Genomic DNA, 10948 nt, shown 5'->3' on the forward strand with positions numbered 1-10948 from the left:
ATAAACCACTTATCGTCATCATTAAAATAATTAATTCCCCATTGCATCCAAGTAATGCCGTGTAGAAATTTTATCTTTTATTTTTAAAATTTTGAATCGTTCTCGAATTCCTTTTTCCTTCACTATACTTACGATGTGACTTTTTATTCAGTACGTACAGTGAAGAATAAAATCTTATTCTTTTTTAATTTTAATAAATACGCAAACGTAGCGTAGTACGTCCAACGGCCAGATGGAGTGACAATCTACGAAAAGATACTAGCATTAAATAAATGCAACAGGCTAAGAACGGGGCGAAATAGCGCACATAGGGTGAGGTCTATAACCAGAAGCGGATTACAATAGTGTGATGATGGCACACACAATAACTAATGCACTCGAAATGACGCACTACTGGTGCAAAAGTATCTTATTTACCAACTGACAATTGTAGCATAAGGTAATGATGATTAATAACACACAACTGGGACTTCAACTGTGGAAACTACCGAAAGCAAAATACATACAGCCCCTTACTTAGCTTTTATCGCAAAAAAAGAAATCTTCAACATAGAGAAAGTTGCATCTAGTTTACGGTCGCGCCTCAGTGGCGTTTCTGTTGAATACACTCAAATCTAACTTGCATCATTGTTACAGCAACAAATAATAAACGGGTCTCCATGGCCGAACGGCTACCATGCCGGACTGCCACCCAGAGGTCCCAGTGTCGATTCCCGGGCCGGGATAAATATTCGTATGGCTTACATTTATTTCTCTCGTGATTTTAGGTGTAACTTGTGGTTGTCTATGTGTGTGTCCATGGCCCCCGTGACACGTGTTAAGTGTGTGCGTTATTATTATATTATTATTACTCAGTACTTAAATGCAATTTATACTTAAAAACCTGCGTTTATAGCAGAGTCAAAAGCAAAATTGATGTAGAACGTGCGGATTAAAGGATTTAAAAAATATATCTGGTTATTTAAATGTATATATATAAGCATGTGAAAGAGTTTGGGTGTTTGTTTAAGATATAGGTATTTTTGTCAAACAAATGCTTGGATAATTTTGTGTTGCCCTTATTGAAGGGCAATACAAATAATCCAGTATTACGTGTAGTGACACGTAATACTTTATCCTCGAAGGAACTATAACCGAGTTCACTCTACGGATTGTGAAGTATGTGACGTATATTACCAAATCATAATGTATTTTGCAATATGATTTGGATAATTAAGACTCGTGAAGATTAAAAGTATTTTATCATAATAATCGCATAATCGTATCTCTACCAAAGTGTGTCACGTAGGGATGTACACAGTAAGATCTATCACGCACATGTAAAGCTTCAGTTGAACAGTAAATTGAAATCCAATTTAAGTAATTGTATTATAAGTAGAATGAAGGTAGAGCTGACAGGTTAGAAGAGTCACTACGATCGTCAGGTCGGTTGTCTAAAGACGCATCCACTGCTTGGCTGTACAGCAAAAACAAGTTTGCTAGAAATATGCCCAAGGAAGACCCAGAGACCACAACGCTCAAAAATGAATTAACGGACTTGATAGCTCAAGTAAAGGTATTTTAAACTTACTGATGAATTGTTCTTGTGTATCTATAGTGTCTACCAAGGTTTGAAGCTTTATAATATTCTAATTCAATTATACAATAGGTAAAGTACCTTGTGATTACGTATTATTGGTATTATATTATTTACAGGCGGATCAAGAAAAAGTCGCAGATGCTAAACTGGCCGAAAAATGTAGCGACTTGGCTGACGTACCAAAGATAAGACTTACAACAAAAAAAACTCTGAAAGGTCATATCAACAAAGTTAACTCTGTTCACTACAGCGGTGACTCCAGGTAAGTTTATGTTTACCTACGTAATTAATATTATGTTAGTACCTAAAGAAGTGCGATATTAAGTATGTTGCATTTTTCGGCTGCGCGAATTGTTTTGTCTCCTATATATTTAGCTATACAGTTAGCTTTTATTCAAACAACTCGAGAAGGCAGTGGCGTCTTAAAATTAGTTCAGCTCCGTTGCATAAGTTGGCAACGTCTGTTGCAGACATTTAAGGAAAATTGATTCGACCTCTCTCTCCTCGCTTCTGCATTTGATTTGTTTATACTACTGTCTGTATGCTTAGGTTTTGAAACCAGTGTCACCTAGATAATATTAGCAATTGGTATTATTTGTATTACACTAAGTAAGAATTGCAACGAATATTTGGTAACGTTTCTTTTGTTGTATACGGTGTTCGGCTTATTCGGCCTGTTTTCTACTAGTACCAAATACTTCTATATAATAAATAAGAAAACATAGTAAATTAACATGTAACTTTTATTAATGCTGAACGTATATTGTAAGTTCGCGAAAGCGCACTTTCTCACTGTTTATCTAAAAGATCAAAGAAAACGTAACATAACTAAGATATTTCTTATGAAATGTAAAAAGGTATTACAACAAAAGAAAACTACCTACTTATTAGTTTATTCGTGACTAAATAAACGCTATCTATGAGTGCATGTGTGCGTTATTATTAATTATTATTTTCTACATTCAAGTAATAAATATAAGTCTAAAATTAAAGTAAGTTTTTGTTTCAATTCACGAAACTATTTGTCACAATTGACTTAATGTATATATGAAGTGGTGTTAATTCAAGACGAACGATTAGGCTGAATATTCGGCTAGTCGATCCGCCATTGGTCGATTGTTTGGTATTCGGCCTGAAGCCGAAATACTATTTCTTGCAACATTACTAATTATCAACTTGTGTTCCTTTGTCTATATTATCCTATATTATTATCTATATTATCGTTGAGTATATGGTATTAAAAATTATACGCTTGATGACGCTAGACGTGAAAATGTTAAGCGAAAATAAGTTGAATCATAAAATACTCACCAACATTCCGCCATCAAGGGTTAGAAAGAATCGACAGTAATCCATTTGTAATAACGTCATGATCTCCTTAGTGGGGCCATACGAGCTAAATAACAAAGACAGTCTAAACATGCTTAAAAGAGAAATAGCATCTCCTCACCACAGAGTTTAACATCAAATATCTGAATCAGAAAACTATGAGATCCATTTCTAACAAGTTCATGTGAGTTCATTGAGGCAACCAATTTATGATCCATCATCAATCAATTAATTTCATTTATTAGAGTTCATGATGTGGATGTTTGCATACATTTTCTAATAAAATAGACGTCAACGGCACCATTATGCCACAGTGCACACTTACCTTACCGAAAAGTGTGATCATAAGTATATTTTCAAAAATGCTATGCAATAATTAGAAAATTAGAGGAAAATGATATAGGTATAAGGTACACATTTATATTATATGTCATGGTCAGTGGGTGGTATATTTACTGACGTGTGATTGTTCAGGCACTGTGTGACGGGGTCTCTGGATGGGAAACTAATCATATGGGATACGTGGAGCGGAAACAAGGTCCAGGTTATACCATTGCGCTCTGCTTGGGTAATGAGCGTCGCTTTTGCGCCGTCTGGAAATTTTGTTGGTAATTTTTTTATTTACTGTCAATCATACTTAGTTGTATACAATAGGTCATATTTTGCTTTTTTAATAATGATTATTGTTTTTAATTATGCCCTTATGTATTACAAAATATATTGTACGGCCGTAGCGGTGGAATTGTATGATAATTTTATTATGCCTGCAAGATATGTTATGTTCTGCACAATCAGATAATGAACACACTCATCGACGACCATCGTGGTAGAGTGGCTTGCTTACCGCTTTTCATGTTGTCGCCATCTCTGAGGTCCCTTGTTCGATTCCTGGCCAGGTCAATGTAGAAAAACTAACTTTTCTATATTGTGTCAGGTTTGGGTGTTTGTGGTACCGTTGTTGTTTCCGATTTCCATAACACAGAGCTTTAGTTACTTATTTTAGGATCAGAGCAACGTATATGATGTCGTCTAATATTTATAATTATTATTATTTATTTACTTATTTCTTAGGTTTTCGCGATTGCTAGGGCACGTTCCCATGATGTCGTGACGACAGATAGTCGTGCAGTTTAAAGTGTCGTAGCTTGCATATTTAAATGAAGTTGTTCCCACATAAACAACTCGATTAACGGCGGCTTCCGTGAACGAGCTAGTGGCAACAGCTAGACACGACATCGTTCAACGATAAAATAAACGTCCACGACACAGTCACGATAGACAGTCGTGATATGGGAACAGACTAGACGCGACAATATTCCAACGATATATAAAGCGTTACGACATTTTTTTTCTTTTTATTGAGGAATAAACAGTCTTAAACAAATTATAAAATAAAAATACTTTTAACTTATTACTAAACCTATATTCCCTGTACTTATAAGTGAACAAGTAAATGGTTTATACCATCTGCAAATACGATCAATGCTTAATAAAAACATGCTTTTTTTTCACTACACTATTCTACAACCACTTCGTAACTTCACTATAATACTGTAATTATGTAAGTAATAATATTAAAAAATAAATATATATAATGAACTTAAACAAAACAAAGAGCGATTGAACAATTAATGATGAGCATACGAAACCATTTTAAAATCTGATTTGCTGATGTGACTTTTAAACTCCTGCAAAGAAGAATCAAATATGTCAACTTCACAACACTTTGCATAGTAAAAGGAACAAGTCCTTTTTATGAAACTGTTGCTACCGTAACATGTTTTACTTAACAACAAAAAGATCTTTTTTACGATTTTCTCTTTCATTGTTTCGCGGCACACGAATATATATATTTTCCAATGTTATGCAAAATTTTATATAAATATATTATGACATAATGGGAACACGCCCTTACACATAGGAAATGTAAGTTATAATATTTGTTTTGGTCAGCCGTGACCACGGGACCTATATAGGACCCGAAAAATTGTTTGCTTCAAAAAAACAATATACGAAACTTAGATACCAAAATAGTTTCATTACTCATGGACATATTTAGAAAAACGGTTAAAAAAGGCTAAATTGTGATAACGACATCGGCCACTGAGAACAGAATGACTTCAATCATCTTCTGATTTCGATTAAACGTTTTGGCTAACATAATGTATGATTATGTAAACATTCGCTCCCATGATAGAAAATTTTCATACGATGCGTCGTAGCTTGCGGAGGAATGGACAACATGTGCACGATCTACGACTTGAACAATCGGGATTCAACGGGTGCGGCTAAGATGGTGCGCGAGCTGGCTGGTTACGAGGGCTTCCTCAGCAGCTGCCGATTCCTCGATGACTCTCACATTCTCACTGGTTCCGGCGATATGAAAATGTTAGTGTATTGAAAATAATGCAAGTACAACGCACAGTCGATGCCTTAAGACACCTACCTGACCTCGTAATCCTTGATTTGGTTCTGAGAAGAAAGGTGTTTAACAAACTTAACCTTTAACCAGTGAGCAGTTAAACTCATTTTGGTATGGTTAGCTTATTAATGAACGACGATTTACAAAAATGTCCAAGTCAATTTGACTTTTAATTACATTACAGAAATACAAAGTTCAACCAAAAAACTGGAATTATTTTACACTTTTCTGTTTAATGCGTAAGCCTCTTCGAATCAAAAGGTCGGTAACGTGGTCAGGTATCTTAGGGCAACGACTGTATTTTGGTAACAGTATAGCTCCTTGCTAAAGAGTTCACCCAGGAAAGTGCTGCCACCTTACCTATTTCTGCCGCCAAGCAGTAATGTGAGCATTACTGTGTTTCGGTTGTACCGGTGAAGTTACAGGCACTTGGGACTTGTCAACTTGTGTCAGGGTGACGGGCGCAGTGGCAGTGCCCCACAGATCTTTGTGATTTCAAGCCCTGAGCGGCACAACAACTGTTATGGACAGGCGTGACGCTTACAAAACTTGTTTAACGTGTACCATCTAGTTTCTCAAATATTTAACAAATCGATTTACTTATTGTACTCGTGAATTTACATTATGTATCATTTACATTATGTATGAGTTTCTGTATTATTCGCTTTTATAGATCAATAAGCTAATTACTAATAAAAAAATAACTAGTGGGCTAGATGCGCACTCTGTGACAGGTATTTTGCTTGGTACAATTTACTGTTTGTGCTGTTCAACAGATGCATTTGGAATTTGGAGGCTGGCAAACGGGAAAAGGAATTCGACGCACACGCGGGAGATGTCGTAACCATTTCGTTGGCACCAGGTGTGTTAATTAATTTGAATGCTAAAAAATTAACTAACTTTTAACTTTTTAACTTTTAACTAATTTTTGTTAACTAAACTCACTAAGTACACACATACGTATAACACGGGTAAAGCCTACAGGTTGCGTAGAAGCAGCACTGCTCAAGCGGTACCCACTTTGCACGGAATCTCGCTATCCTACCTGCTCCGTGTTGCCTATTATTAGTAGTATAGCCAATTGTTAGTGGAAATATTAATAGTATAACTCTATACAAACGTAGCAGCGAGGTTTGTATGTGTGCACGCCCTACACGCACCGTGTAAACGCACACATTCGCATAATCTCGTGATGCACTCGCGTTGCATAGGGTAGACCGTCTCACGTGCCATTCATTATGGAATTATAAAATAATAAAAAATGACATCAAATATGACGTGTTTATTGTTATGTTTGCGATTGTTCGAACAAAAGCGCCTCAAATTCATAATTGTTAAAATTTCGTTTCTATGTCATTATCCCACTCCCACTACTGTGATGAACGCCTTATTTTTTTCAAATTATGTTTACAACCTGCAGGTACAATTAAAATAATAATGTGCCAACCCTACGCTCCGAGTGAGATATAGACATTTTTACGCGCCGAATAAGCGGGAGTTGCCCTTCTTGTCTAAAATAAAACGGTAATACTAAATCTACTCATTAAATTTCAATAATTATAAAAGGCAACATACTCCATGGAACCATTGAAATACAGCATATAAACTGCGGTGTAAAGACATTTTGTATTTATAAAGAGTTAGTTGTACGAATAAAATGAAATCTGAATTTAAAGCAATGGACTTGCCTATTTCTGGCTCCAAACAGTAATGTGAGAATCACTGTTTTTCGGTTTTGAAGGGTAACGGTACTGGTGTAATTACAGGCACATGAGACATGTCAACTAATGTCTCAGGGTGCAAGGGCAGTAACTCTCCGATCTTTGCGAGATAGGCGTGTCGCTAACCATCAGGCGCACGATGTGTTTGTCCCGCACTTGGCATAAAAAAAACATTATATTTCAATCATTGACTTACAATTATATGGACGTCGGGTCCGCGCTAAAAAGTGTCCGAACTTATAGGGCGTTAAAATCGTATACAGAGCGTCATTCGCGCTTTAGTCTTCGTTTGTTCGACAGTATTGCGATGACATTACAATTTAAATTCAACGTTTTAGCTTTTTCATATTCCTTTACATGTCACTACGTTTAAATAGGTTGACTTGGGACATTTTTGTTCGTGGTTTTTGTATTAGACCCGTTGTCCATTTATTTGTAAGTTAATGATTTCAATTAATATTTTTGACTTATACATGCCGTTAATAAAAGATTTTTTGAGGAGAAAAAAGTCAGTGTTGCCCGCCTAAGCAAAAGAAAATTATTGTTATACAATTAATCTACAAATTCCCCTACCAGCAGAACTATAATGTTTAAAAATTTCTTAATAATTAATTAATTAGTTTTAAGTTGGGCAAAGTACGCGAATAAAACAGATAATTTACGCTATTGCATTGATACGCCCGTTATAAACCATTCATGGTTCACTGATATTTCGATCTTTGCCATTGACTTACATGATCTTTGCGAACTTCTAGATGAAGACACTATAGACTACACTAATGATAAAATGGTTTTTATGGAATGAAATGGCTTTACATTTTTAACAATTATACATTATTGTTTCAGATATGAAGACTTATGTGACAGGCTCAGTCGATAAGACCTGCAAACTATGGGACGTAAGGGAGGAAAAAGCTAAACAAACATTCTTCGGCCATGAAGCTGACGTCAACAGTGTTTGTGTATGACAAAATTATTGATTTTTATCATGTATAATAGTATATATTTTTTTATTATGTATTTGAGGTCTGTCCCAAAAGTATCGGATCTTCGTCATTCCGTGCTGAATCTAATCATAATCCGGCTCGTGGCATCCTAGTAATCTCCATTCGACCGAATAACACGCTTCCACCGGTGCTTCCACATCCCAAAGCAGTTATGGAAGTCAGTTTTCGGAATAGGTAACCTTCAGTGCAATTTGTCGCATTTATTTTAATCATCTCTACGTCTTCAAACTGGAATTTTCAAATGGAATGATGGAATAACAAAGAATGTTATGGTGAAGTTCTGAAATGATCGCGTGATACAGTGCGAAAAACACGGCCACATTTTTGGGTGAGTGGCGATTGTTAGGCAAAATCACGACGATAATGCGCCAGCGCCTTCATTGAACATTGTCCAACAGTTTTTGGTAAAACATTATTCAACATCGCCAACCTCCGTACAGTCCCGACGTAGCCCTCTGCGATTTTTGGCTGTTCCCAAGATTGATAATTCCGCTCAAAGGGCATGACGACACAGACGATTAAAAAAATGCGATGAATAGCACTCAACGTTATTCCGAAAATTGACTTCTATAAATGCTTCGGGATGTAGAAGTACCGCTGGGAACGAGTTGTTCAATCGAATGAAGATTACTTTGAAGATACGAGTCGCATAATAATAGACCTAACGTAGAATAACGGACGAAGATCAAGGTAATGGATACTTTTGGGACAGACCTCGTATTAATTATTTTCAAGAGTAATGCATTTGTAGACAAATCATCATATCTGCCGTCCGCTAACTAAAAACCATAGCCCCGTATTCAGAATATTAAAATTGATTAATGATATTTCAGCTATGCATCGTTAGGGTAAGTTCCAATTAGTCGAACACGTTAACTAATTTTAACTGTTTTTAAAAGAGAGTTTTGTGCTCTATTCTTTGCTATTTAAAACTTTTATTTGACCATTTGTCACTTAGCCGCGTTTTTGTTAGTGGACGGCAGATATATTCACTGTATATTACAATTAATTATATTGTCGCTAAGTGTTTCATTGTTAAATGTAATGAGAAGACAATTATTTTAATTTGCAGTACCACAATAGTGGGCAGGCTTTCGCGACGGCATCTGAGGATAAGACCGCGCGGCTCTTCGACATTCGCAGCGACCAGCAACTCGGTCACTACACGCCACCAGGCAGCTGTGGCTTTACTAGCTGCGGTCAGTGCCACCGTATTATGAGATATTTTATCCACTTATTGATTTCACTGCGAGGAGAAACAACACATAGTAAAGTGAAAATATATACTTTCTACAGGTTTATCCCTAAGCGGCAGATACTTGCTAGCAGGCTCTGACGACAACTCCGTACATTCTTGGGACACACTGAAAGTTTCCCACACTGGTATGCTAATAATATTGTAATTTGCTCGATACAATTCATAAAGTGGAGAATATTCCGTCATATCATTGGAACTTTGGTTTTTGCACCTTCCAACGCTCAGTGACTAAGTAGCTACAATGCATACCTTCGCCCCTACCAGATATTTTTGGACAAATAAGGCTAAGTCTACAATAAGATATGAAAGTCTGTAGTATTAAAGTCGGGCCACACAGACGCGGTATAGCGGGAAAAGCGGGAATAAATAAACATAATTATGTGAAGTGATTCAGGCACAGGCAATATTAATTGTATTATACATTATTATTATAAATATAGCGCTAAATACTTTATATGACAGTAGGTTATCTAGAAAATTACGTTTTTGTACAAAACTGAGGGCATCATTGCTTATAGCGTTATACACAGAGAGTAAGCGCCCGCACTCGATGTGTTGTCAATCCACACCCGACCCTCACCCGCTCTCTGTGTGTTTCATGGCTTAGCAGCGCGCCTACAGTGGTCATAGTCTACCTTTACACGCACGCGTGAATTAAGCAGTGATACAATCGCGATGCAAACGCGATACAATCGCGATGCAGTCGCGCATTCGCTTCGATGCAATCGCGCGTTTGTAGCGATGCAACCGCCTGTAAATCGCAGGTGTCGCGCTGTGATTTGCATTTGTATAGCTGCAAAAAGTGTAACCAGTAGGACTAGCACGACAGGGCGCTATTTGCGCGAGAGTGACATAAAGGGTGACATATACTGTTGTCACATAGACGTCTCGCGCTTTATGTCGGTCTCGCGCAAGTCGCGCCCTGTCGTGCTAGCCCTAATTGGTTGCTCGAATGTAATTATTTATTTTGTGATGATGATAATCTCAAAATTACTAAATTGTACGTTTCAGGCACTCTAAGTGGACACGACAATCGAGTGACCTCCATTTCATTGGCACCGAACGGCGTTGCCATGGCCAGCTGCTCCTGGGACCAAAGTGTTAGGGTCTGGGGCTAACAGCCATTTGGTCCTTGTTGTCATACCCTGAGGATTTTTCTCGTTGGCCCCAAGTTTGTTATTTTAAATCATCTCAATTGTGTATCGATAGAGAGTCAATGGCAGGATTTTGTACCTTTGGTATTCTGCTAAAGGTCAAGAGTAGTGACTTGTCAGTGGCTAGCCGTCGAGGACTGAATATACGCCATCGAGTATATAACCTGAAAAAGAGACGAAATGTCATTTAATTAGTTTGAAAACTATTCTGCCAAATCATTACGGTGACAACTGCGCTCCGATTGGCCAGTCCGAATTCAAAACAATTGACGGGTGTCGTCAATTGTTTCACTTCAAATCGATCAGTTTAACTTGAGCTTTGCTGTAATGAACGAAAATTGAAAAATTACATATTTAATATTTAATTACCGACGAAATGTGATTCCGTTTGTTTTATTAGCTGTTTTGCTGTTTTTCCCTCACCACCGAATGGAACAGCCCCCCACAATTAGAGATATTATTTTATTACAAAAAATAC

At 37.0% G+C, this 10948-nt stretch overlaps 1 protein-coding gene across 2 annotated transcripts; it reads left to right on the forward strand.

Annotated features, from left to right (window-relative positions):
* The first annotated feature begins 1428 nt into the window (after positions 1-1428).
* LOC113227620 (guanine nucleotide-binding protein subunit beta-2) lies at positions 1429-10738 on the forward strand. 2 transcript variants are annotated; one of them, XM_026460589.1, is made up of 9 exons: positions 1429-1555; positions 1696-1841; positions 3383-3516; positions 5131-5296; positions 6107-6192; positions 7898-8013; positions 9131-9257; positions 9355-9441; positions 10328-10738. In XM_026460589.1, exons 1-9 carry the CDS (start codon positions 1487-1489, stop codon positions 10432-10434), a joined length of 1038 nt encoding a protein of 345 aa, XP_026316374.1. In that variant the 5' UTR covers positions 1429-1486; the 3' UTR covers positions 10435-10738. The 2 variants fall into 2 exon arrangements, with proteins under 2 accessions (XP_026316374.1, XP_026316381.1); XM_026460596.1 differs by lacking the exon at positions 9355-9441.
* Positions 10739-10948: the final 210 nt, after the last annotated feature.

Source organism: Hyposmocoma kahamanoa, unplaced genomic scaffold (genome assembly GCF_003589595.1).
Source record: "Hyposmocoma kahamanoa isolate Upper Pololo Valley unplaced genomic scaffold, ASM358959v1 100021, whole genome shotgun sequence".
Classification (NCBI taxonomy): Eukaryota; Metazoa; Arthropoda; class Insecta; order Lepidoptera; family Cosmopterigidae; genus Hyposmocoma; species Hyposmocoma kahamanoa.

Bases quoted from the DNA above. Each gene is read 5' to 3' on its own strand.
- LOC113227620 (XM_026460589.1), top strand. From the start codon at position 1,487: ATGCCCAAGGAAGACCCAGAGACCACAACGCTCAAAAATGAATTAACG. The intron at 3,517-5,130 runs GTAATTTTTTTA...GATGCGTCGTAG, and splicing joins GCCGTCTGGAAATTTTGTTG to CTTGCGGAGGAATGGACAAC. The intron at 9,258-9,354 runs GTCAGTGCCACC...TACTTTCTACAG, and splicing joins CTGTGGCTTTACTAGCTGCG to GTTTATCCCTAAGCGGCAGA.